Source organism: Panthera tigris, chromosome B2, assembly GCF_018350195.1.
Source record: "Panthera tigris isolate Pti1 chromosome B2, P.tigris_Pti1_mat1.1, whole genome shotgun sequence".
Taxonomy (NCBI): domain Eukaryota; kingdom Metazoa; phylum Chordata; class Mammalia; order Carnivora; family Felidae; genus Panthera; species Panthera tigris.
The window spans coordinates 41,389,593-41,410,924 of NC_056664.1; the positions used below are offsets into that span (position 1 = coordinate 41,389,593).

Consider the following 21,332-nt stretch of genomic DNA (forward strand, 5'->3'; position numbering starts at 1 on the left):
CACTGATTTTGGAGATGAAATAACGGGAATTCAACTTTTCATGCCATGTGTGTTTAAAAAAAAAAAAAAAAAAAAAAAGCTATGGATTTTAACCATGTTTAAAATCATATTCTAACTCCTGACACAAATTCATTCTGCATATTTCATATTGGCAGAACCATACGGTAGTCCAGTTTGGAATGAAAGGAAACAAACAGCAAAGTGCAATCTAATTTAGAACTAAGAATCATGTTCATTTGTTGAAAATGTTTAATCTGTTCTGCCCTGTCAAGCATGCTGTTTGACCTATGTAGAACTAGTGAATTTTTACATAAATGCTACATTAAAGAAGTTACACTTAGTCTAAACTACCTTTGAAACACAAGTCTTCCAACCAACCATTCATTCCTTACATTTGCAATCAGCTCCATGACACTGTTCTTCAGATAGACCTTCTCCAATCGAGACATGCTGTTCCACCGAAACCTGGCCACCAAAATGCATAAAGTCAAGAGAATCACATTAGAAGTTTTCTCTAATAGCTCTGATTTTGTGTTATATTATGCTGGCAATTTCACTAAGAAACTATACTTTTGATTTTGTACCCTTCAAAGAATGGACAATAACAGTCCATATCCGACCAAAATGCTAACAGAAAAATGCCTTGGGAAATAGGCAGTGGTTCACTAATTGAAATTCACACAAGGTTTGTGCACAGATTTGGGTGACAGGCCAAAAGCAAATATACACTTGGGACAATTGCAACAAATGTAGTTGCTTTTCAGAAAATACAATGTTGATACCACTAACTCCTTTTTTTTTTGGTGCTGGCTTATGAAGTAATAGTACAATCCCACAAAAACTGTGGCAAAGTCTTGAAAGGTGATTCTTATGATAGACGCGGTGGGGATAGGAAACTCAAGTTAGGAAGGGTTTTCAGTTTTTGTGATATAAATCCTCCTTTGGATTTGCCATTCAGAGAAGGAACACACTCAAACTTAAAAAAAAAATTAAAAGCACAATGCCTAATCAGAGATGTAATTATACTTATACACTGTATTTTTCCAAAAAAGACCTTGAAGTCTGTTGGAACACAACAGGAGCTCAATAAATGCTGGCAGAACCAGTTAACATTTGTAGAATGCTTAGTATGTACCATGTATTTTACGTGGATGAAAGAACTGAGGAAGAGGAAAGTTAAGTCCTGAATGAGAGCTCTCATGAGGCTGTGATAATCTCTTGGAGAACATTCCTTTCTTCATGGTGATTGTTCTTTTCTACTCACCTAAAGATTAGCTCTATGAGTTACCATAAGAAATAAAGATATGTTCTCTCAAGAGTTTGGTGGTACCCTCTAAAAGCTCCTTACTTGACAACGTGTTCCAGGATCTGAAGGCCAAAATGTCTGACGATGGCAATCTGTGTTTTCTCAGCCAACCTCAAGCCACAGGGGACACAGATAGGGCACTTTTCTTTAAACTCTTCACAGAACTGAAACAAGAAAAGTTAGTATTTCCCTTAGGAGCCAAGAGAAAGTGGGATTAAAAAAAAAATTTCATCTTAAATTTTAAGGGTGCTGGGGTGGCTCAGTTGGTTAAGCATCCAACTCTTAATTTCAGCTCGGGTCATGATCTCACAGTTCCCGAGTTCAAGCCCGGCACTGGGTTCTGTGCTGCCAGCTCGGAGCCTGCTTGGGATTCTGTTTCTCCCTTTCTCTCTTCCCCTCCTCTGCTCATGCACTCTCTCTCTCTCAAACTTTAAAAAAATTTTTTTTAAAATAAAGTTTCTCTTTTTTATGCTTATTTATTTTGAGAGACCGAAAACACCCACAGGGGTGGAGAAGGGGAGGGGGTGGGGGTGGGGGGGGGAGAGAGAGAGAGAAAGAGAGAGAGAGAGAGAGAGAGAGAGAGAGAGAGAATCCCTAACAGGTTTCCCGTTGTCGGCACAGAGCCGGATGCGGGAACTTCTGCTCAGGTCATGATCTCACAGCTGGTGAGTTCAAGCCCTGCATGGGGCTCTGTGCTGACAGCTCAGAGCCTGGAGCCTGCTTCGGATTCAGTGTCTCCCTCTCTCTCTACCCCTCCCCCGCTCGCGCACACGCACTCTCTCTCTCTCAAAAATAAACATTAAAAACATTTAAATTTTTTTTAAAGATTAATAAAAACTTTGGGGGAAGGAATAAAGCAATGCGACAAACTCTTTACAACTCTTGAATTTAGGTGAGAGGTATATACAAGATCATTGCAGTATTATTCCCTTTACTTTTGTGTCTATTTTTGATATTTCATAGCAAATAAATAGAACTCAATTGTTTGATTCTAAATCCTGTGGCATACATCTATATGTTTTTTAAAAAGTAAGGTTTTTCTCAAGTGATGTTCACTCTATAAAGTCACATCATTTAAAATATACACAGCACTTAACTGAAATTAATAAAAACTTAAGAAAAAATATATACACGGCACAAGTGTTTTCTCACATCCCATATAACATGGTGTGATGCGCGAATAAGTCTGCAATTTATTAGCATCCCAATTTATATTAGCATTCCTGAACTGCAACACAGGAATAAGTCCCAGGACCTGAGCATCCGGATTCAAGAAAAACTACTTTCAGGAAACCAAAGCGCCCTTGTTAAAAATGCAAAGTAAGTGGTAGAAGTTCATCTTTGCGCAAAATTACCCGAGAATAGAACACACTGAAAAAACATGGGTGGAAGGTGTGTGAGAATTAGCCCAGAAATCCCCAAGACACAGAAGAGGATTAGTAAGAGGAGTACGAATGCAAGTAAAGTGGCCCTAGAGGGACTGAAGCTCAGCTAGGATGGGTCAGGAGGGTGCAAGGAAATGTTTAATGCAGAGGAGACCGTAAAGAATGTAGCTGGTGTTGGGGACGAGACGGGCACGTGCTCCACGGGAAGGCTACGGTGTGTGGAGTTTAGGGCAATAATAAAATAGAAGCATCCGGCTTTGGTGCGGGCAGGAGTGAAGAGAAGTAGGGAAAGGAGAGGAGAGGGCAGTGGAAAGTGGTGGTGAGATGAGAATCAGCAAGGAACCGGAGGGTCCCGAGAGAAGGGCAGGCGAGGCTAGCAGAGAAAGCCAAGGGAAGAGGCGCGGAGGGCGGGGAGGGGGAAGGCAAAGGCCCCCCGCGGTTGTGATGGGAGGTCCAGGGGCCGCGTGGGCGGGGAACGAGCAGGGTTTGGGGCCGCGCGGGGACCGCTGGAGCTGGGGCAGGGACTTGGGGCAGGCCCGGGGCGCCAGACCCTGTCTACCTTGAGGGCTTCCAGGCGGTAGCGCTGGGTGGAGCTGGGGTCCATCATGACCGTCACCGCTTTCACCAGCTGCTCGCAAAGCGCGTTCACTTGATCCATCGCCATGGCTAGTGCTACGCGCCGCAAGCGCGCACCACGGCCGTCCCGGGAGCACGAGGCACCGACGGCTCCCTTCACGGGACCACACGCTGGTACCGGGCCGCGGCGAGCTGGGGGGTGGGGAGCGGGAGGAGGAGCGTGAGCTGCAGAAGCTCCAGCCTGGAAGGAGCGGGGGCTGCGCACGCGCCCGACCCGCCACTGCGCACGCGCCCGCGGAAGTGGCGGCTCCCGTGTGACTGTAGCTCCTCGGTGGGCGGAGCGGGGGACGGAAGGGGTACAGTGCGCAGACGCGTCAACGGCTGTTTAGCTGCGCGCGCGCTGTCTGATCTGCTTTTCAAGGTCTGGCTGCTGAGCGCTCAAATCCTGGCTAGGTCCGCCCGGCAGTGCGGTGGCTACTCCCTTGGGCAGACCCGTGGTCCGTTTCTCCGTCATCACCGGCAATAAATCTCTCGAAACCGACTGGTCCGCTTCCGGAGAGGGGGTATTCAGGACTCCTTCATCTTCCTTCCAGTGGACGGCGAGCCCGGCATCTTCGGCGTCCGTGATCGGCAGTTCTTCCAGGTGCTTGCCACATTGGTAAGAATTGAGAACCGTTCGGTATCGCCGTTTTCAGACATTTCATGCTTTGGCTGTTAATTTTATGCTATAGTAGTAGCTGGTGAGGACGTTGGACCGAGACTCCGTGAAACAGAAATGCATACTCACTGAGATGTAAAGGCCCTGGTACGGTCTTCTAAGAGGATTTTTTTTTTTTTTTTTTTTTTTTTTTTTTTTTTTTTTGTGGAATAATAGTATCTTCGCTATGTCTTCAATCTCCTTCTTCACTTGTGTTCATCTTCCTTAGATGTGTTATCGCCTGATCGGCACCAAACTTAAAGATCCTGATTAAATCGAGACCCTTGAAGACCAGTAATTGCAATTATTGAAGGCTTTTGCAGTTTGGATCTTTTAAAGTGCGACATATAAGACTTCAGAATAGTGGGATCCTTATTCGGAAAGGGGAGTTTTTGGCAGCGAGTGTGTTTTCATTTCCCATCTTTGAAAAGTTCTTGCTTTCTCCAGCCTAATGCATAAACTGAAAACTTCAGCAGCGGTTAAAGTTTGCATATTGGGTTTTGTGTTTTTTTCGCAGTAAAATGTTTGCTGGACTTAAATCACTGCTTCTTATTCTTACTCTATTTTTATTTGTATCTAGCATGGTACTTCCCTGGTGATTGTGTGTGTGTGTGTGTGTGTGTGTGTGTGTGTGTGTGTGTGTTAAAATGTGTTTACTATTTTTATTCTGGCATTATCTGTTCCAGCACTACGCAAAAGTCGCCTCAAGGTAAGGTAATTTCTGACATATTATGGTTTTAACTTTTAAGTGTTTAAACTTAACACTTTATGCCAAGTTTCAGTGAGTGGAATTTATAAGGAATTTTTATAAAGAATTAATGCCTTGACTACTCAGACTTTTTAATTCATGTTTCTTTCCACTAATCTTCTGTCATTGTTAGTTCCATGCCACTTGTCAACGTCAATGTTAATTTTTGATTTTTTTTTTTTTTAGAAAACAGTTGAGTGTTTACTCAACTGTATAACCTTTTCTTTCATATTTAAATCATGAATTACTGGTGTTTCCATAAGTATCTTATTTAGGTCAGTTGTTTCCAATTTCTGCTACATATTAGAACTGCCTGGAGAGGGGCGCCTGGGTGGCTCAGTCGGTTGAGCGTCCGACTTCAGCTCAGGTCACGATCTCATGATTCGTGAGTTGGAGCCCCGAGTCGGGCTCTGGGCTGATGGCTCAGAGCCTGGAGCCTGCTTCCGATTCTGTGTCTCCCTCTCTCTCTGCCCCTCCCCCATTCATGCTCTGTCTCTCTCTGTCTCAAAAATAAATAAACATTAAAAAAAAAAAAAAAAGAAGAACTGCCTGGAGAGCTTTTAAAAATCGCAGTGCTCAAGTCACACCCCATTTTGTGCCATCTCAGCCTAATAGTAATGTTTTAAAATAATAAGTTTAAATAAAATGATATCTAAGTAACATTGATATTTGGCTTCTAATACCAGACATCCTAATGTAATTGGTATATACGTGTTTTGTGCTATCTCAGCCTATTGGTGGTAATGCTGTGGTTAGAAATGCTTCAGGACACTCACCTGGGCTCCTGTGAGCTTCCCACAGACCTGTCCCGTTTTCGAAACCAATGTTCTTATGGTTCTTAATATGATTGCAGGACACCCTTTAGCAGTGACCCTCAGGAAACTTTTTGAAAGAAAAACAATTTATTCCTTATAAGCCCTGAAGCTCACAAGACACCAGTGAGCACACAGCAAGGTTACAGGTAGAGAGGGAGCAAGCTAGGACAGGTCTGGAGTTCTGCTTGAGGGTGGGGATCAAGGGTTTCACGGGTGAATTTAAAAAATAAGAGCGGGAATTTAAAGTACCAGAAGAGAGAAAAGGGAAAACAAAAAACCAAGTGTTCCAAAATGGCCAGTTATTGAAATCAACCAAGAACTCTAAAACAAAGGAGTCTCAGTTAGGGAACGTGGCCTGACACTTTATCTAGTCATTTGGCTGCCTATGTGTTTATTCAAGATAGTCATCTTTAAAGTAAGTGGATGCCTCAGCAATCCCGGCTTAAATCAGCCACCTGCATTATGAGAAAGGGGTGGCGGGAGCCACTGTCAGGGTTTACACGACAATCTACCCTGTGATGCCAGAGTCAATGATGAGGACGTTAACTGCCCTGATAGTTGGTATGTTAAAAGTCAGGGTTAAATAATTATACAGGCAATAGTTTGAAATCCAGTCTGTAGCCATTGTCCCAAACTTGAAAGAGTCCAGCCATGAAAGTGGGTCAGTGATCTTTGAAGGCTAGCCCTGGAAATCTGTTCACGGATTTGGGTAATAAGTAGTCTGCTTTTTTTTTTTTTTTAAGTTTATTTTGAGAGGGAGGGACAGAGAGAGACAGACAGAGAATGAATAGGGGAGGGGCAGAGAGAGGGGGAGAGAGAGAGAGAGAGAGAGAGAGAGAGAGAGAATGAATCCCAAGCAGGCTCTGAGCTGTCAGCATAGCCTGATGTGGGTCTCCATCTCATGACCCCTGAAATCATGACCTGAGCCAAAATCAAGAGTTGGGTACTAAACTGACTGAGCCATCCAGGTGCCCCATGGTATAAGTAGGTTTGAGCCTGTCCTGTGTTGGTAGATTGTTTCATATTCAGTGGAACCAATCTCTTGGTCCTGAGAATAACTCAATTTAATTAAAGTGTTGTGTCTTATTTCAGGAAGTGGTTGTGCAGGTGGGTTCCTCAAGTTAGGCCTGTTAAAAAAAAAAAAAAAACTGAGTAAATTTAAAGATCTACACTGGCTTTATTCATGGTTATGAATTGGGCAGCATCTCCTCTAACAAATAAAAAGGAGCTCCTAAGAGTTGTACAAAGTGAAAGGCAAGGCAGAAGGGGGCATGAGAAGGAAGTTACTGTCAAAGAGTAGATTGTTTCAAGCAAGATCACCTTCCTTTGGGGGAAGGCAGAGGTCTATCAGGCAGATAGTGCTGACCAGGAAATTCCAGACTGACAGATTAAGATTATAATCCCAGTTTGTGAGTTCTGAAGGCAGTCAGTTAAGAAGATTTCTAGATGTCAGACTCAAAGCATCTTCAGATAGAGTGAGGGCAGACAGTGGCAATCTGTTAGATTTTCCTGGTTTGCAGTTTGAATGTCTCTGGTGATCTTTTCTGAGTGACCCACGCAGCAACTGGCACCAAAATTGTCTATGCATGAGCTGTTGTGTGATTTCTTTGAAGTTTATGTCAAGTTGTTCCACGTTAGCTTGCATGACTTTGGGAAAGGGCAGTTTTAGTTCTCAGTGTTTCCAAGTCAGAAGGGTGGGAGAACATTTGGAAATGTTAGTTTAGAGAGTTATAGCCAAATATTGGAGGAAACTAGAAGAATTCAGGATCCAGTCCAGTTTAGAGGTAGAAAAATAAAACCTCAAAGACCATTAACTTTGTGATATCCACAAAGTTATAATACTGAAACAGTCATTCTCTCACAATCACCCCCATTTCTTTCAGAGATAATCAAAATAAGGCTAATTAAAAAAAAAATAAGTATAGTCTCATTAAAGTAGGCCTGGTTATTAACCTAAGTACAGCAAGAATAGTGATTGACCATATAGACATTTAAATCTGCTTTCCTGGAACTTTTCATAAGGAATCTCAGATTGAACTTTTAAAAGCCTTTTGAGACTATGAAGCCAATCAAGAAACTTGCCATTAGGCTTTGCCTGCAATATGTATAGATTTGGGTGAATTCCTCTCTTCTTGAGGTTCCTAAAATACCCTGAGGTTCCTAGGCCTGCCAGGAAGAGACCTTCCTTACTCACCTGGTAAGGCTGTTGGGAACTTGGTAAGCAGGGCGCCAGACTGATTTTTCCATGGGGCTTTATTGATTCCACAAAGTTAACCTTAGTTTCTTAACTATTATATCTACATATGTATGTCTTAAATACATCATTCTAGTCAAAGTTTGGTAGTATAACCAATGTTTCCAATCGTGTCCTGTTAGAAGGAGAAAGATCCTTATTGAACTTATACAGATAATTACATTGCCATAAAAATAAGAATATTCACTGAGAGTTTTCTAATTCTGGAGGGATCAGGTAAGGAGAAAAAGTTTGTTCTCAAAAGTATATTTTACCAAATTGCTGTAAGTTGGAGATAGGTTAAGAGAAGAGGTTTCCTTAAATCTGGAAGAAACAACATTAAAGAACCAACAGTGTTTCTAATGAAAAGTCATAAGAATTATAATCCTCCTCATCAGTTCATTCAGTCCTATGGAATTCTTTTTTTTTTTTTTTTTTAATGTTTGTTTTTGAGAGCGAGAGCGAGCAAGTGGGGGTAGGGCAGAGAGACAGAGAGAGGGAGACACAGAATCTGAAACAGGCTTAAAGCTCTGAGCTGTCAGCACAGAGCCCAACGTGAGGCCCGAACCCAAGAATAGTGAGATCATGACCTGAGCTGAATGTGGTCACCCAACCGACTGAGCCACCCAGGCGCCCCATTAAAGCTTTTTTAAAAAAGTTTATTTATTTTGAGAGAGACGGGGAGAGAGAGCTACACATACAGACAGACAGCGTGAGGGGAGGGGGGGGGGCAGAGGGAGAGAGAGAATCCTAAGCAGGCTCTGTGTGGTCATCTCAGAGCCCAAGGCAGGGCTTGAATTTAGAAGATCTAGAGTTGGATGCTTAAGAGACTGAGCCACCCAGGCACCCCTTGATATTAAAACTTATTTTTAAAAAACTCTTTATGATAATTCACTTTTAGCCAGCTTGATTACATAAGGTATTCTCTTTTTATCTACCTATGGTGTCATTGTGTGGCCCCAGGTATGCTATGTACTTTTCAGTCCTGTAAGTACTAAACCTTTATTTTTTCAGTTTGCTGATGGTTATTGCTGAAGAGCATCTTGCAATCACAATAAGAATCACAAGGGTTGGTCAGTTGTATTTTTTCTTTTGGAAAGAGATGTCTGTGGGAAGGTCACTGGAGCCCAGGTGAGTGACCCTAGCCATTTCTAGCTGATAGCATTTCTCAGCTGATAGCTGAGCTAGCACAAAACACACCCATACCAATTAAATTAGGATGTCGGGTGAGAGAAGCCAGATATCAGTATTATTTAAATATTCCTAAGTTGGGGGACCCTGGTTGGCTCAGTCAGTAGAGGACTCTTGATCTTGGTGTCATGAGTTCAAACCCCATGTTGGGCATAGAGCTTAAAAAAAATGCCCCTGGCTAATCTGCAGCAAAGTTTGGGAGCCACTACTTTAGTTTGTATTTCTTCCAGATTTCTAACAATGTTAAATGATAACATTAGTCTGTATCCACTGTCAAGTACATAAGGTTTGTTCTTCCAGTCTACCATCCATACCTTTATGTATGTCTATCTGTGAATAGTATGTAGTATTGTTTTCTTTTGTCTTCAAAAGTTTACATAAATGGATAGAAAATCACCATCAGACCGTTATCAAGTAAGTGTTACAGGCAAGATCCAGTGATAGGTGCTTAGTGGTTGAAAGTTTTAGGAGAACCAGGATATTTGCATTGTCTCAAAGATTTCCCCCTAAGATAATAGTTACAAAAGGAAAAATAGTAACTTTATAACAAGAAACCTGACAAATACTATCACAACTAAACGACCATGGTTAACTTCACCAGTAATAAGACTTGTTATCATGTATCTCTCCGTATGATACACTGAGAAGAACACTTCACTTCCATAATATTCTTGCCAAAAATATATAGCCTTGAGGCGTCTGGGTGGCTCAGTCGGTTAAGCATTTGTCTCTTGATTTCAGCCTGGGTCATGATCTCAGGGTTAGTGGGTTTGAGCCCCCGCATTGGGCTCTGCACTGACTGTGAGGAGCCTGCTTGGGATTTTCTCTCCCTCTCTCTCTGCCCCTTCCCAGCTTGCATTGTGTCAGTTCTCTCTCTCTGTCTCTCTCTTTCTCTCAAAATAAGTAAACTTAAAAAAAAAAAAGAAAAAGAAATACCAAAAACGTATAACCTTAATCTAATCAAGAGAAAGCATTAGACAAACCTAAATTGAGAGGCATTCTTGAAGTAGCTGACTAGTTCTCTTCAAAAGTGTCATGAAAAATAAGGGAAGATTGAGGAAATGTCACAGATTGGAGAAGACCAAGGAGACATGATGACTAACATTGGATCCTGGGGGGGGAAAAAAAGATTATTAGTGTAATAACTGGTGAAATTCAAGTAAAGTGTATAGTTGAACATTATACCAATGTTCATTCATTTTTTAGTTTTGATAATTGTGCTTTATAAAATGTTAACAGAGGAAGCTGGATTTCAGAGAATCCTACCATTTTTGCAACTTTAAGTCTGAAATTATTTCAAAATAAAAAGTTAAAAAAATTCACATGAATGCTATCATGTTATATGTCATTTCCTGTTTCTCTTTTCCCTGAAATTATACTCTAGATTTGTTATCAACTAGAGTAACTATTGACTTCATCCCTCTGTTGATGTACATTATAGTTTTTTTTTTTTTTTAATGTTTATTGTTTTTAAAGACTGCACAAGCAGGGAAGGGGCAGAGAGATGGGGAGACAGGATTGGAAGTGGGCTCTGTGCTGACAGCAGTGAGCCCGATGCAGGGCTCAAACCCACAAACTGCAAGATCATGACCTGAGCCAAACGCAGACACTCAACTGACCGAGCCACTTAGGTGCCCCAATGTACATTATAGTTTTAATTTGCATTTCCCTGTAACTAATGATGTTGAGCCCATTTTCATGTGCTTACTGACTATATGTATATCTTTTTTGTGTGTTCAGTTCCTTTGAGAGGTGGGGATTTTTTAAAGCTTTTGATATATACTGCCTTCCTAAAATTATAACAATTTATTATTCTCTTACCAGCATCATATGAAAATGGCTATTTCATTCTTGTTACTGTTCATGTTCAGGATAACTCAACAATAGAAGTATGGAAATACAGCTTTCTATGGTGCTTTGGATTAGATGTCTTTTCTGATCATAAAATATCGTCTTACAGAAAAATGGCTACTGGACAGGACCGGGTAGTTGCTCTAGTGGACATGGACTGTTTTTTTGTTCAAGTGGAACAGCGGGAAAATCCTCATTTGAAGAATAAACCTTGTGCAGTTGTACAGTACAAATCATGGAAGGGTGGTGGGTATGTATCATACTTATTATAACTATCGACTATTTTAATCTATAAGAATACATGGCAGTATGCTAGGTCCTGTTTTGAGATTTCTCAGCTGCTGTGTTTGAGATGTAATAGTGGCATCTGTGACCAAAAAGTTTCTACTATTATGTTTATATAGCCTTGATGTTAAATTTTAGTTATTTTTGCTTGTGATCATTTAACACTTTTCTGTTTTCTTTTTTTTCCTAACCTTAGAATAGTTTCAGTGAGTTATGAAGCTCGTGCATTTGGGGTCGCTAGGAACATGTGGGCAAATGATGCTAAGAAGTTATGTCCAGATCTTCTACTGGCACAAGTTCGTGAGTCTCGTGGGAAAGCTGACCTTACCAAGTAAGAAGAAAAGATTGTTTAAGGGAATGGAAGAATTGGAAATAATATAATATGAGCCGCTGAGGAACTGAGGTTTCAAATTTGTTTGGTGTAAATAATGTCTGAAAAAGTTCCCTTTCGACAGCCAGCTTTTCTCTGTGAAATGAAAATAGATTTGATACCATGTTTCAGGAACAGTTCAGAGTCGTTACAACCTGTAACAATTGGTGCCCTTAACACCCTTTCAGTTCCTTAATTATTTAAAAATTGGTATTATGGGGGGTGGGAGGGAGGGGAGGGTGGGTGATGGGTATTGAGGAGGGCACCTTTTGGGATGAGCACTGGGTTTGTATGGAAACCAATTTGACAATAAACTTCATATATTGAAAAAAAAATAAAAAAATAAACAATTACCCACGAAAAGTATGAGATAGACAAAGTTAACCACTACCTTAAGTTATCCTTTTGTTAACAAATTGGAACACAGATAACATGAGCTAATTTGACCTTCAGTAAACCTTAGTAGAATGAATATTTATTATTCAATTCTGATAATTTAAAAGACATGAACACTGGGTGTTGTCTGGAAATCAATTTGTCAATAAGTTATATTAAAAATTTAAAAAAATTGGTATTATAATTAAAACTTAGAGGTGCCTGTGTGGCTCTATCGGTTAAGTGTCCAACTTCGACTCAGGTCATGATCTCACGGTTTGTGAGTTCAAGCCCTGCATCAGGCTTCATGCTGATAGCACAGAGCCTACTTGGGATTCCCTCTCCCTCTCCCTCTCCCTCTCCCTCCCCCTCTCCCTCTCCCTCTCCCTCTCCCTCCCCCTCCCCCTCCCCCTCCCCCTCCCCCTCCCCCTCCCCCTCCCCCTCTCTGTCTCTCTCTCTCTCCCTCTCTCTCTCTCTCCCCCTCCCCCCGTCCTCTCTTCTCTCTTCCCCTCTCCTCCTCTCTCCCTCTCTCTCTCTGCCCCTCCCTCACTGCATATCTTTCCCTCTCCCTCCCTCCCTCTCTCTCAAAATAAATAAACTTTAAAAAAGAAAAACTTAATACCAATTCCCATGTTCTCAAGCCAAAATTCTGAAATGTTTGAAGTAATTAAATTGACTGAAACTAAGTTTTTCCAGAGAAGGCTAAGTTAAACTGACATTATAGTGCAGTATCTAGAATTATTTGCCAGAACCAGGGGCGCCTGCATGGCTCAGTTAAGCGTCTGACTTTGGCTGAGGTCATGATCTCACAGTTTGCAGGTTTGAGCCTTGCGTTGGGCTCTGTGCTGACAGCTCAGAGCCTGCAGCCTGCTTCGGATTCTATTGTCTCCCTCTCTCTCTGCCCCTCCCCTACTTGCACATGTGTGTGTGCTCTCTCTCTCTCAAAAATAAATAAACACTAAAAAAATTATTTAAAAAAATAGAATTACTTGCCAGAACTGAACAGTCTCAAAGGAGACTACCTTCTCTGTGTTTAAAGTGCACTGTTGCTCCCCAGATTTTAGAGTCTTAGCCTTAGAATAGAGGTATGTCCGGGTATAACCAAGTTAGAGGTAGGTACAAGCTCTAGCCACTATAATAATCCTAATAGAGAATATGTATTGAGCATATATCCCATGCCAGCCTGTGTTAAGCTCTCCACAGGCAACATCTCTTAAAAATTTCACGTTATTATAAGGTAGGTTCTAGTATTCTCCCCCCCCCCCCCACCTCCATGAAGAAGCAAGCTTAAACAAGTTAAATAGTGTACGTTCACACAGCTAAGAAGTAGACTAAGGATTCGGGGGGGGTTTTTGGATTTCAGTATCCACATTCTCACAGTACATTCTGCCATGTAGTGTGGTGTGTAGGGATTATGGTTTGACTTAAGAGTTGAGATATTCCAGGGGCACCTGGGTGGCTCAGTCAGTTAAGCATCAGACTCATGATTTTGACTCAGGTCATGATCTCATGGTTCATGAGTTCAAGCCCTTCATCAGCCTCTGCACTAACAGTGCAGAGCCTGCTTGGGATTCTGTCTCCCTCTCTCTGCCCCTCCCCCACTTGCTCTCTATCTCTCTCTCAAAATAAACAAAAATAAACTTTAAAAAAAAAAGAGACATAAATTTTAAGTCTAAAAGTGACATGCCGTAACCAACTTCACACTGGAGTTATTGCCAGAAAAGAAGACAGATTTGACTGAAGATTAATACCTTAACCCTAAAGTAGAATTAAAGTCAGCTAATGGACATATACTACATTGCATTGAAGGGAATTTTATGCTGGTAAAGACAGTGTAACTTTCCAGAAATAATGGTTGACATCACAATGTAATTTTGAAAGGCCACATGCCACCAACTTTAAACTGGATCATTTATCTTACTCTTAAAGTCTTCATCAAATGATGAGCAAAGCCAGTTTTATCAAATTTAGGAGTTTATAGATGAAGAGTTACTAAGACCTAGAGATGTAAAATTACTGTTTTGATAACTTGCAAAACCAGGTTATAAAATACGATTTGCAGAAATGTATGCATATTGAAGTTTATCAGATACTCTTTTTTTTAACATTTATTTATTTTTGAGAGACAGAGAGAGACAGCATGAGCAGGGGAGGGGCAGAGAGAGAGGGAGACACAGAATCAGAAGCAGGCTCCAGGCTCTGAGCTGTCAGCATGGAGTCCGATGCGGGGCTCAAACCCACGAACTGTGCGATCATGACCTGAGCTGAAGTCGGACGCTTAACCGACTGAGCCACCCAGGTGCCCCTATCAAATATTCTTAAAATGGTTTGGAGTAATTTGCTCAAGAGGCTGTGAAGGAACACCAACTATCGCAAGAGTATCCTCTTCTCACTCTGTGTGTGACTGTATCGTGCCCTCATGCTCCTGCACGTGCTTGTACTTTTTTTTCCTTTGAGGTCTGACTGTCCTCTTTCCAACACAAATAATGATTAAAAGAAAAAAAGCCAAGTCTTTTCTCCAATTCTTTTGAGAATGTTTTACAGCAATAATTATACGGGTGTTTTATAGATATCTTTGTGAAATGGTGCAAATATTTCATTTTTATGATAGATTCAATAGGAATACAGTACTTACTTTAAATTCCATAGCAGGTTCAGAGCAAAGAAAATATATACATGTTGCCATAGGAAACTAGCTATCTACAGCCAGAAGAGCTGCTTGTTAGGGTTTAAATAGAAGGTGTATGGTGAAACGGGTATCCGCTAGGGAAGGCTGTCACCACATTCTAGGCACTTATCTTCAGCTTGATAATTTGAATGTTAGTATACCCAGAAGTGATTGGACTTGGTTGGTTGGTTAGATATGTGTGTGTGTGTGTGTGTGTGTGTGTGTGTGTGTGTGTGCGCGCGCGCGCGCATGTGCATGTATATGTATGTGTGTATATATGTAGCAAGGACCAGCTCACATGTTGGTCAGACTTACTGTTGACTAGGTATAAAATCTAATATGTCACTTTTTAAAAAAAATTTTTTTTAATTTAATTTTTTAAATTTACATCCAAGTTAGCATATAGTGCAACAGTGATTTCAGGAGTAGATTCCTTAATGCCGCTTACCCATTTAGCCCATCCCCCCTCCCACAGCCCCTCCAGTAACCCTGTGTTTGTTCTCCATATTTAAGAGTCTCTTATGTTTTGTCCCCCTCCCTGTTTTTATATTATTTTTGCTTCCCTTCCCTTGTGTTCATCTGTTCTGTGTCTTAAAGTCTTCAATGTCACATTGTTAATTTATAGTGAGAAACACTGGGGCTCCTGGCTGGCTCAGTCAGAAGACTTTTGATCTTGGGGTCGTGAATTCGAGCCCTGCATTGGGTGTAGAGATTATTTAAAATAAATAAAACTTGAAAATATATAGTGTGGGCACCTGGGTGGCTCAGTCGTTAAGTATCTGATTTCGGCTCAGGTCATGATCTCACAGTTAGTGAGTTTGAGTCCCACATCAGATGAGCTCGTGCCCTGCTTCGGGTGAGCCCCACTTTCTCTCTCTCTCTCTCTCTCTCTCTCCCTCCCTCTTTCTCCCTCCCTCCCTCCCTCCCTCTTTCTCCCTCCCTCCCTCTCTCCCTCTTTCTCCCTCCCTCCCTCTCTCCCTCTTTCTCCCTCCCTCCCTCTCTCCCTCTTTCTCCCTCCCTCCCTCTTTCCCTCTCTCTCTCCCTCTCTCTCTCCCTCTCTCTCTCTCTCTCTCCCTCTCTCTCCCTCTCCCTCCCTCCCCCTCCCTCCCTCCCCCTCCCTCCCTCTCCCTCCCCCTCCCTCCCTCTCCCTCCCTCTCCCTCCCTCTCTCTCCCTCCCTCTCTCTCCCTCCCTCTCTCTCTCTCTCTCCCTCCCTCTCTCTCTCTCCCTGCCTCTCTCTCCCTTCCTCTCTCTCCCTTCCTCTCTCTCCCTTCCTCTCTCTCTTTCCCACCTCCTTCCCTTCCTCTCTCTCTCCCTCTCTCTCCCCCCTCCCTCCCTCTCTCTCTCTCCCTCTCTCCTTCTCTCTCTCCCCCTCCCTCCCTCTCCCCCTCCCTCCCTCCCTCTCCCCCTCCCTCCCTCCCTCCCTCTCCCCCTCCCTCCCTCCCTCTCCCCCTCCCTCCCTCTCTCTCCCCCTCCCTCCCTCTCTCTCCCCCTCACCTCCCTCTCTCTCCCCCTCACCTCCCTCTCTCTCCCTCTCTCCCCCTCTCTCCCCCTCTCTCCCCTTCCTCCCTCCCTCCCCTTCCTCCCTCCCTCCCCCTCCTCCCTCCCTCCACCCCCCTGCTCCTTAAAGGATTTTCTCTCTCTTTGCCCCTCACTTATGACCCCTCTCTCTTTCTCTCTCCCTCTCAAAAAACATATTAACATGTATGTGTGTATATATGTGTGTATACAAATATATATGTGTGTGTATACATATATATATACATATATATGTATGTGTGTATACATATATATATACATATACATATATATGTGTGTATGTGTGTATACATATATATATATATACATATATACATATATATATGTATACACACATGTGTATATTGAGAAATGCTATCTTGAGGAAGATGAAATACTTGGGTTAAGGGATCAGGGCAGTGTTTCCTGTAAATCTCATATTTGAAGACAAAAGTTGAAGCAGAATACTACATGGTAGTTATATGAAAATAACAGAAAGAGTAAGTGATCTTAGTAAAATGTAGTTAAACAAGTTTGAAGCATTTCTTTCACCTTTGGAGAGATCCTTGTCACATAAACACATTCATGGTCTGGACACTTTCCACCTTCATAGTGCTAGAGTCACACTAAAAATGTTTGCCTCTGTGCTGCTTCTTTTTCCTTGCTTCTGTTACTGACCATCTGCCTGCGCATTGACCACTTCATCTGCCAAGCCATTCCTCTCTTTAAGGAGATCTTACAGGGGCACCTGGGTGGCTCAGTCGGTTGAGCGTCCAACTTTGCCTTGGGTCATGATCTCGAAGTTGACAAGTTTGAGCCCCGCATCAGGCTCTGTGCTGACAGCTCCGGAGCCTGGAGCGTGCTTCCGATTCTGTGTCTCCCTCTCTCTCTCTCTCTCCCCTGCTCATGCTCTGTCTCTCTCTGTCTCAAAAATGAAGATAAATAAATAAACATTAAAAAAAAAAAGGAGATCTTACATTGGTTATGTATATGATGATTCCATTATGAGATGGAGGGGATGGGGCTGGCTATCTCAATTGTTGTGTTCATTTATTGCCTACATATATAAAAATCCTTATACTTTTTAGGTACCGGGAAGCCAGTGTGGAAGTGATGGGGGTAATGTCTCATTTTTCCGTGATTGAACGTGGCAGCATCGATGAGGCTTATATAGACCTGACCAGTGCTGTACATGAGAGACTACAAAAGCTACAAGGTCAACCTATCTCGGCCGACTTGTTGCCAACCACCTACATTGAAGGGTTGCCCCAAGGCCCTACAACAGCAGAAGGGACTGATCAGAAAGGTACTTCCATAGCATCGTATTGCTTCTGCTTCCTGCCTTTGGAACCTGCTTTGCTTGGTCATGCTGATCCTTCTTGGATTGATTGAAAGGAAACTTACACTACAACCTGAATGAATCACAAGGACTGACAAGGAAGGATATACAAATTCTTTTATCTTTTCAGGTATATGGATGTTGAGAAGCTGTGAAATCTGTATGAAATCAAGTTTCTCTTTAGATATCACTAGAGCAGGTTAGAGTTATCAGTAGACTGAGCCCTTCTGTCATTTGTAGGTTAACTTACAGTGTTGTAACTTGGTTTTTTCATCATCTAAGTTTTTTAAGGGGGACCTCAAGGATGGGGAGTTGAGTCACTCAGAATTTCTGATCAATTTAGAGTGAAAAATATCAGTGGACTCTTCAGGGTCTCATTTTATTTTCCTTACTTTCACTTTCATAGTGATTTCCCCCTCCCTATCTAACTCTCCCTCTGGCACCCACTGATGTATTTGGTATATCTTCTTAAATTTGTATGTCTTTATAAATTACACAGTGTTGCTTTATGTGTGTGCTTTTAAAATTTGTGCTCTTTAATTAAAAGATAGTATTATCTTATAGATTTCATTCTTACTTTACTAATATTTTAATTTTAATTCCAGTATCATTAACATATAGTGTAGATTCCATTCCTTTTCTTAATTTTCCTTTAGTGGTGATTTTATAGGTCTTTCCATGTAGTTGTATTTATGTGTAATTGATTGCTTTTAATTACAGCATAATCCATGGTATGGATCTATGGTAGTTACAGACAATTCTCCTAGCTATTAATTCATTTGTTACTTCTAATTTTTTTTAATATTTATTTGATAAATGTCCTCATTCATCCTCTTTTGGACCTATGCAGAGGTTTTTCTGAAAATGTTGTCACGAGTGGACTGCTAGGCCATAAGGCATACACATACATTGTTTCACTAAATACTGCCAAATCATTCCCCAGAATGGCTATCAATGGTTACCCCATGCCTGTAGTACACAAGAATTCCTGTTGCCCTCATATTCTTGCCAGCAGCTGGTATTTTTGAATGGTTAAAAGTACTCACCAATATGATGGCTATAATAAAGTAGTATTTCATAAGGAGCTCCTGGCTGGCTCAGTTGGAAGAGCATGTGATGTGACGATTGATCTCGGGGTTGTGAGTTCAAGCCCCACATTGGGTGTAGAGATTACTAAAAATAAATAAATAAACTTAAAAAAAAAAGCCTTTAAACAGCAAAGTGGTTCAACAAAGTGTAGCATAAACAAAGTTAATGGATGACAGATTTGGGATAAGTAGAAAAGTAAAAATATGAAATTTTATTTCATGTTTTCAGTTTGTTTAAATTTATATTTCTCTATTTACTAGTTGAGGTTGAGCATTTCTTCCTATATTGCTAGTTTATACCTTTGTGAATTGCTTATTTATAATCTTTACCCAATTTATCATTGGATTTCCTGCCTTTTTTTTTGCAAGAGTTCCTCATATATTGCAGTTATTAGTGTCTTGTCTATTTTTGACACTGCAAATATCTTCTCCCAAATCTGTCATCCATGAACTTTGTTTATGCTGTACTTTGTTGAACACGATTCTTTTAGTCCATCATTTTTTTCACCTTATCTTTTGTGCATTTTGAATCTTGTTTTAGATATCCATTTCTACTAGAAGTTCACAGAGGTCTTTTCTACACTTCTGTTTGCCTTGTAATTTTTTTTAGGTCTTTTGGCCATATGGAGTTCAACCTTTTTATTTGATTTTATAAAAATCTTATTTATATTATTTAAAAATTTTTTTTTTGGGGCGCCTGGGTGGCTCAGTCGGTTAAGCGGCCGACTTCAGCTCAGGTCATGATCTCGCGGTCCATGAGTTCAAGTCCCGCGTCGGGCTCTGTGCTGACAGCTCAGAGCCTGGAGCCTGTTTCAGATTCTGTGTCTCCCTCTCTCTGACCCTCCCCCGTTCATGCTCTGTCTCTCTCTGTCTCAAAAATAAATAAACGTTAAAAAAAAGTTCTTTAAAAAAAAAAAAAAAAAAAAAAATTTTTTTTTTTTGAGAGAGAGCACAAGTGAATGAGGGGCAGAGAGAGAGAGAAAGAATCCCACGAGGTGCAGAGAGAGAGGGAGAGAGAGTGTGGAGCCCAGAGTGGGGCTCAAGCTCACCTGGAGCAGGACTCAAATTCACCCGAAGCGGGGCTCAAGCTCACCTGATGTGGGGCTTGAACTCCTGAACTGTGAGATCATGTCCTGAGCTGAAGTCAGACGCTTAATCGACTGAGCCACCACCCCAGGTGCCCCTATTTTTTATTATTATTATAATAATTTCCCGACAATTACTTATTAAATAATCCATTCTTTCTCCACTTCCCATGTAGAAGTTGGTCAGTTTCTGTAGTATCCCATTTGTCTCTCTGCTCCTGCTCCAGAAACACATTGTTGTGTTTTTGTTTGTTTGTTTGTTTGTTTTTTTACTCTTTGTAGTATGTTCTATTTGATAAGGATGTCCCTCTGCTTTTGCTTTCCAAAATTGTCTTACCTATACATGTACCTTTGTTATTCACTGTGCATTTTAGAATACAATAGTTGAATTCCTCAAAAAATCTTGATAGGATTACATTGAATTTATATATTTAGAGAGAATAGTTATGTTAATGTTAACTTTTGCCATCCGTAAACATATCACTGATTTTTTTAGGTCTTCAATTGTGTCCCTTTTAATTATTTTTTTTTAAGTTAAAATTATTTATTTTATCTGTTATAATATTTTTACTTCCTCTCAGATCTGGAATCCAGTATATTTTCTCTTTTTTTTCTCATCTACACTTTTAATTGATGTAATACACATCAAGTGCACAAATTGTAAGTGCACCTTGGCTAATTTTCACAAAGTAAACCCCCATTTGTAAGTAGCATCCAAATCAAAACCAAAACCAGAATCCTAAAAGGCACACCTGCCTACACTTCCAGACACTATCCATTCCTCTCCCCTTCCTACAGTAACCATTGTCCTTATTTCTATTTAGCTTATTTTTGAACTTTATAAAATTGAAATCATGCAATATATACTTGAGTCTGGCCTCATTTGGTCAACATTGTGAGATTCATCCGTTCTGTTGTATGTAGTTGAGTTTGTTTACTTTCATTGCTGTGTAGTATTGAATTACATGAGTATATCACAAATTATCCATTCTATAATTGATGGATATTTGGGTTGTTTCCATTTGGGGGCTACTAAGAATAGTGATGCTATGAATATTCTTGTAAATGTCTTTTGGTGAACAAATGTATGATTTCTGTTGGGTATAGGACTAGAAGTGTTTAATTGTAGGATTTACCTAAAATCAGCTTTAGTTTGCTTATAGTCAGCTTTAGTAGGTACTTACTGCCAAACAGTTACCCAAAATGGTTGTACCAATTTATTTACTTATTTTTTAAGTTTATTTGTTTGAGGGGCACCTGGGTGGTTTGGTTGCTTAAGCATCCAACTTTGGCTCAGGTCATGATCTCACAGTTCGTGGGTTCGAGCCCCATATCGGGCTCTGTGCCAGCAGCTCAGAACCTGGGGCCTCCTTCAGATTCTGTCTCCCTCTCTCTGTGCCTGTCCTCCACTCGTGCTCTGTCTCTGTCTCTCAAAAAAACGAGTAAATGTTAAAGTTTATTTGTTTGAGAGTGGGGGATGGGCAGAGAGAGAGAGAGAGAGAGAGAGAGAGAGAGAGAGAGAGGGAATCTCAAGCAGGCTCCACGCTGCCAGCACAGAGCCGAATGCAGGGCTCAAGCCCACAAACCCTGAGATCATGACCTGAGCTGAAACCAAGAGTCAGATGCTCAACCAACTGAGCCACCCAGGTGTCCCTGGTTGTACCAATTTATAATCTCACTAGTAGCATATATGAAAATTCCAGTTGTTTCACATGCTTTTCAGCACATGCTTTTTTTTTTTTTTTTCTCTTTTGCATTTTAGCCATTTTGATGGGTGTGTAGTGATATCAGTGGTTTTAGTTTG

General features: G+C 41.2%; 2 protein-coding genes across 5 annotated transcripts in view; one reads left to right on the plus strand and one right to left on the minus strand.

Annotated features, from left to right (window-relative positions):
* The window catches only part of XPO5 (exportin 5), a 48,093-nt gene extending 44,590 nt beyond the window's left edge, over positions 1-3,503 (minus strand). For both annotated transcript variants that reach the window (XM_042986435.1, XM_007085309.2), the window contains exons 1-3: positions 3,251-3,503; positions 1,349-1,470; positions 393-465 (exon numbers count right to left, since the gene is read on the minus strand). In XM_042986435.1, coding sequence (XP_042842369.1) covers positions 393-465; positions 1,349-1,470; positions 3,251-3,355 — 300 coding nt within the window. In that variant the 5' untranslated portion in view covers positions 3,356-3,503. The remainder of the gene's footprint in view (positions 1-392; positions 466-1,348; positions 1,471-3,250) is intronic.
* Positions 3,504-3,638: 135 nt separating this feature from the next.
* POLH (DNA polymerase eta) overlaps positions 3,639-21,332 on the plus strand; it is a 39,055-nt gene continuing 21,361 nt past the window's right edge. Inside the window, exons 1-5 of one of the 3 annotated variants that reach the window (XM_042986436.1) lie at positions 3,639-3,925; positions 8,775-8,891; positions 10,912-11,052; positions 11,284-11,418; positions 17,105-17,322. In XM_042986436.1, the coding sequence (XP_042842370.1) occupies positions 8,782-8,891; positions 10,912-11,052; positions 11,284-11,418; positions 17,105-17,322 (604 nt within the window). In that variant the 5' untranslated portion in view covers positions 3,639-3,925; positions 8,775-8,781. Of the gene's footprint in view, positions 3,926-8,774; positions 8,892-10,911; positions 11,053-11,283; positions 11,419-17,104; positions 17,323-21,332 lie in introns of those variants that run through there. The other 2 variants (XM_015538915.2, XM_015538917.2) reach the window with 2 other exon arrangements.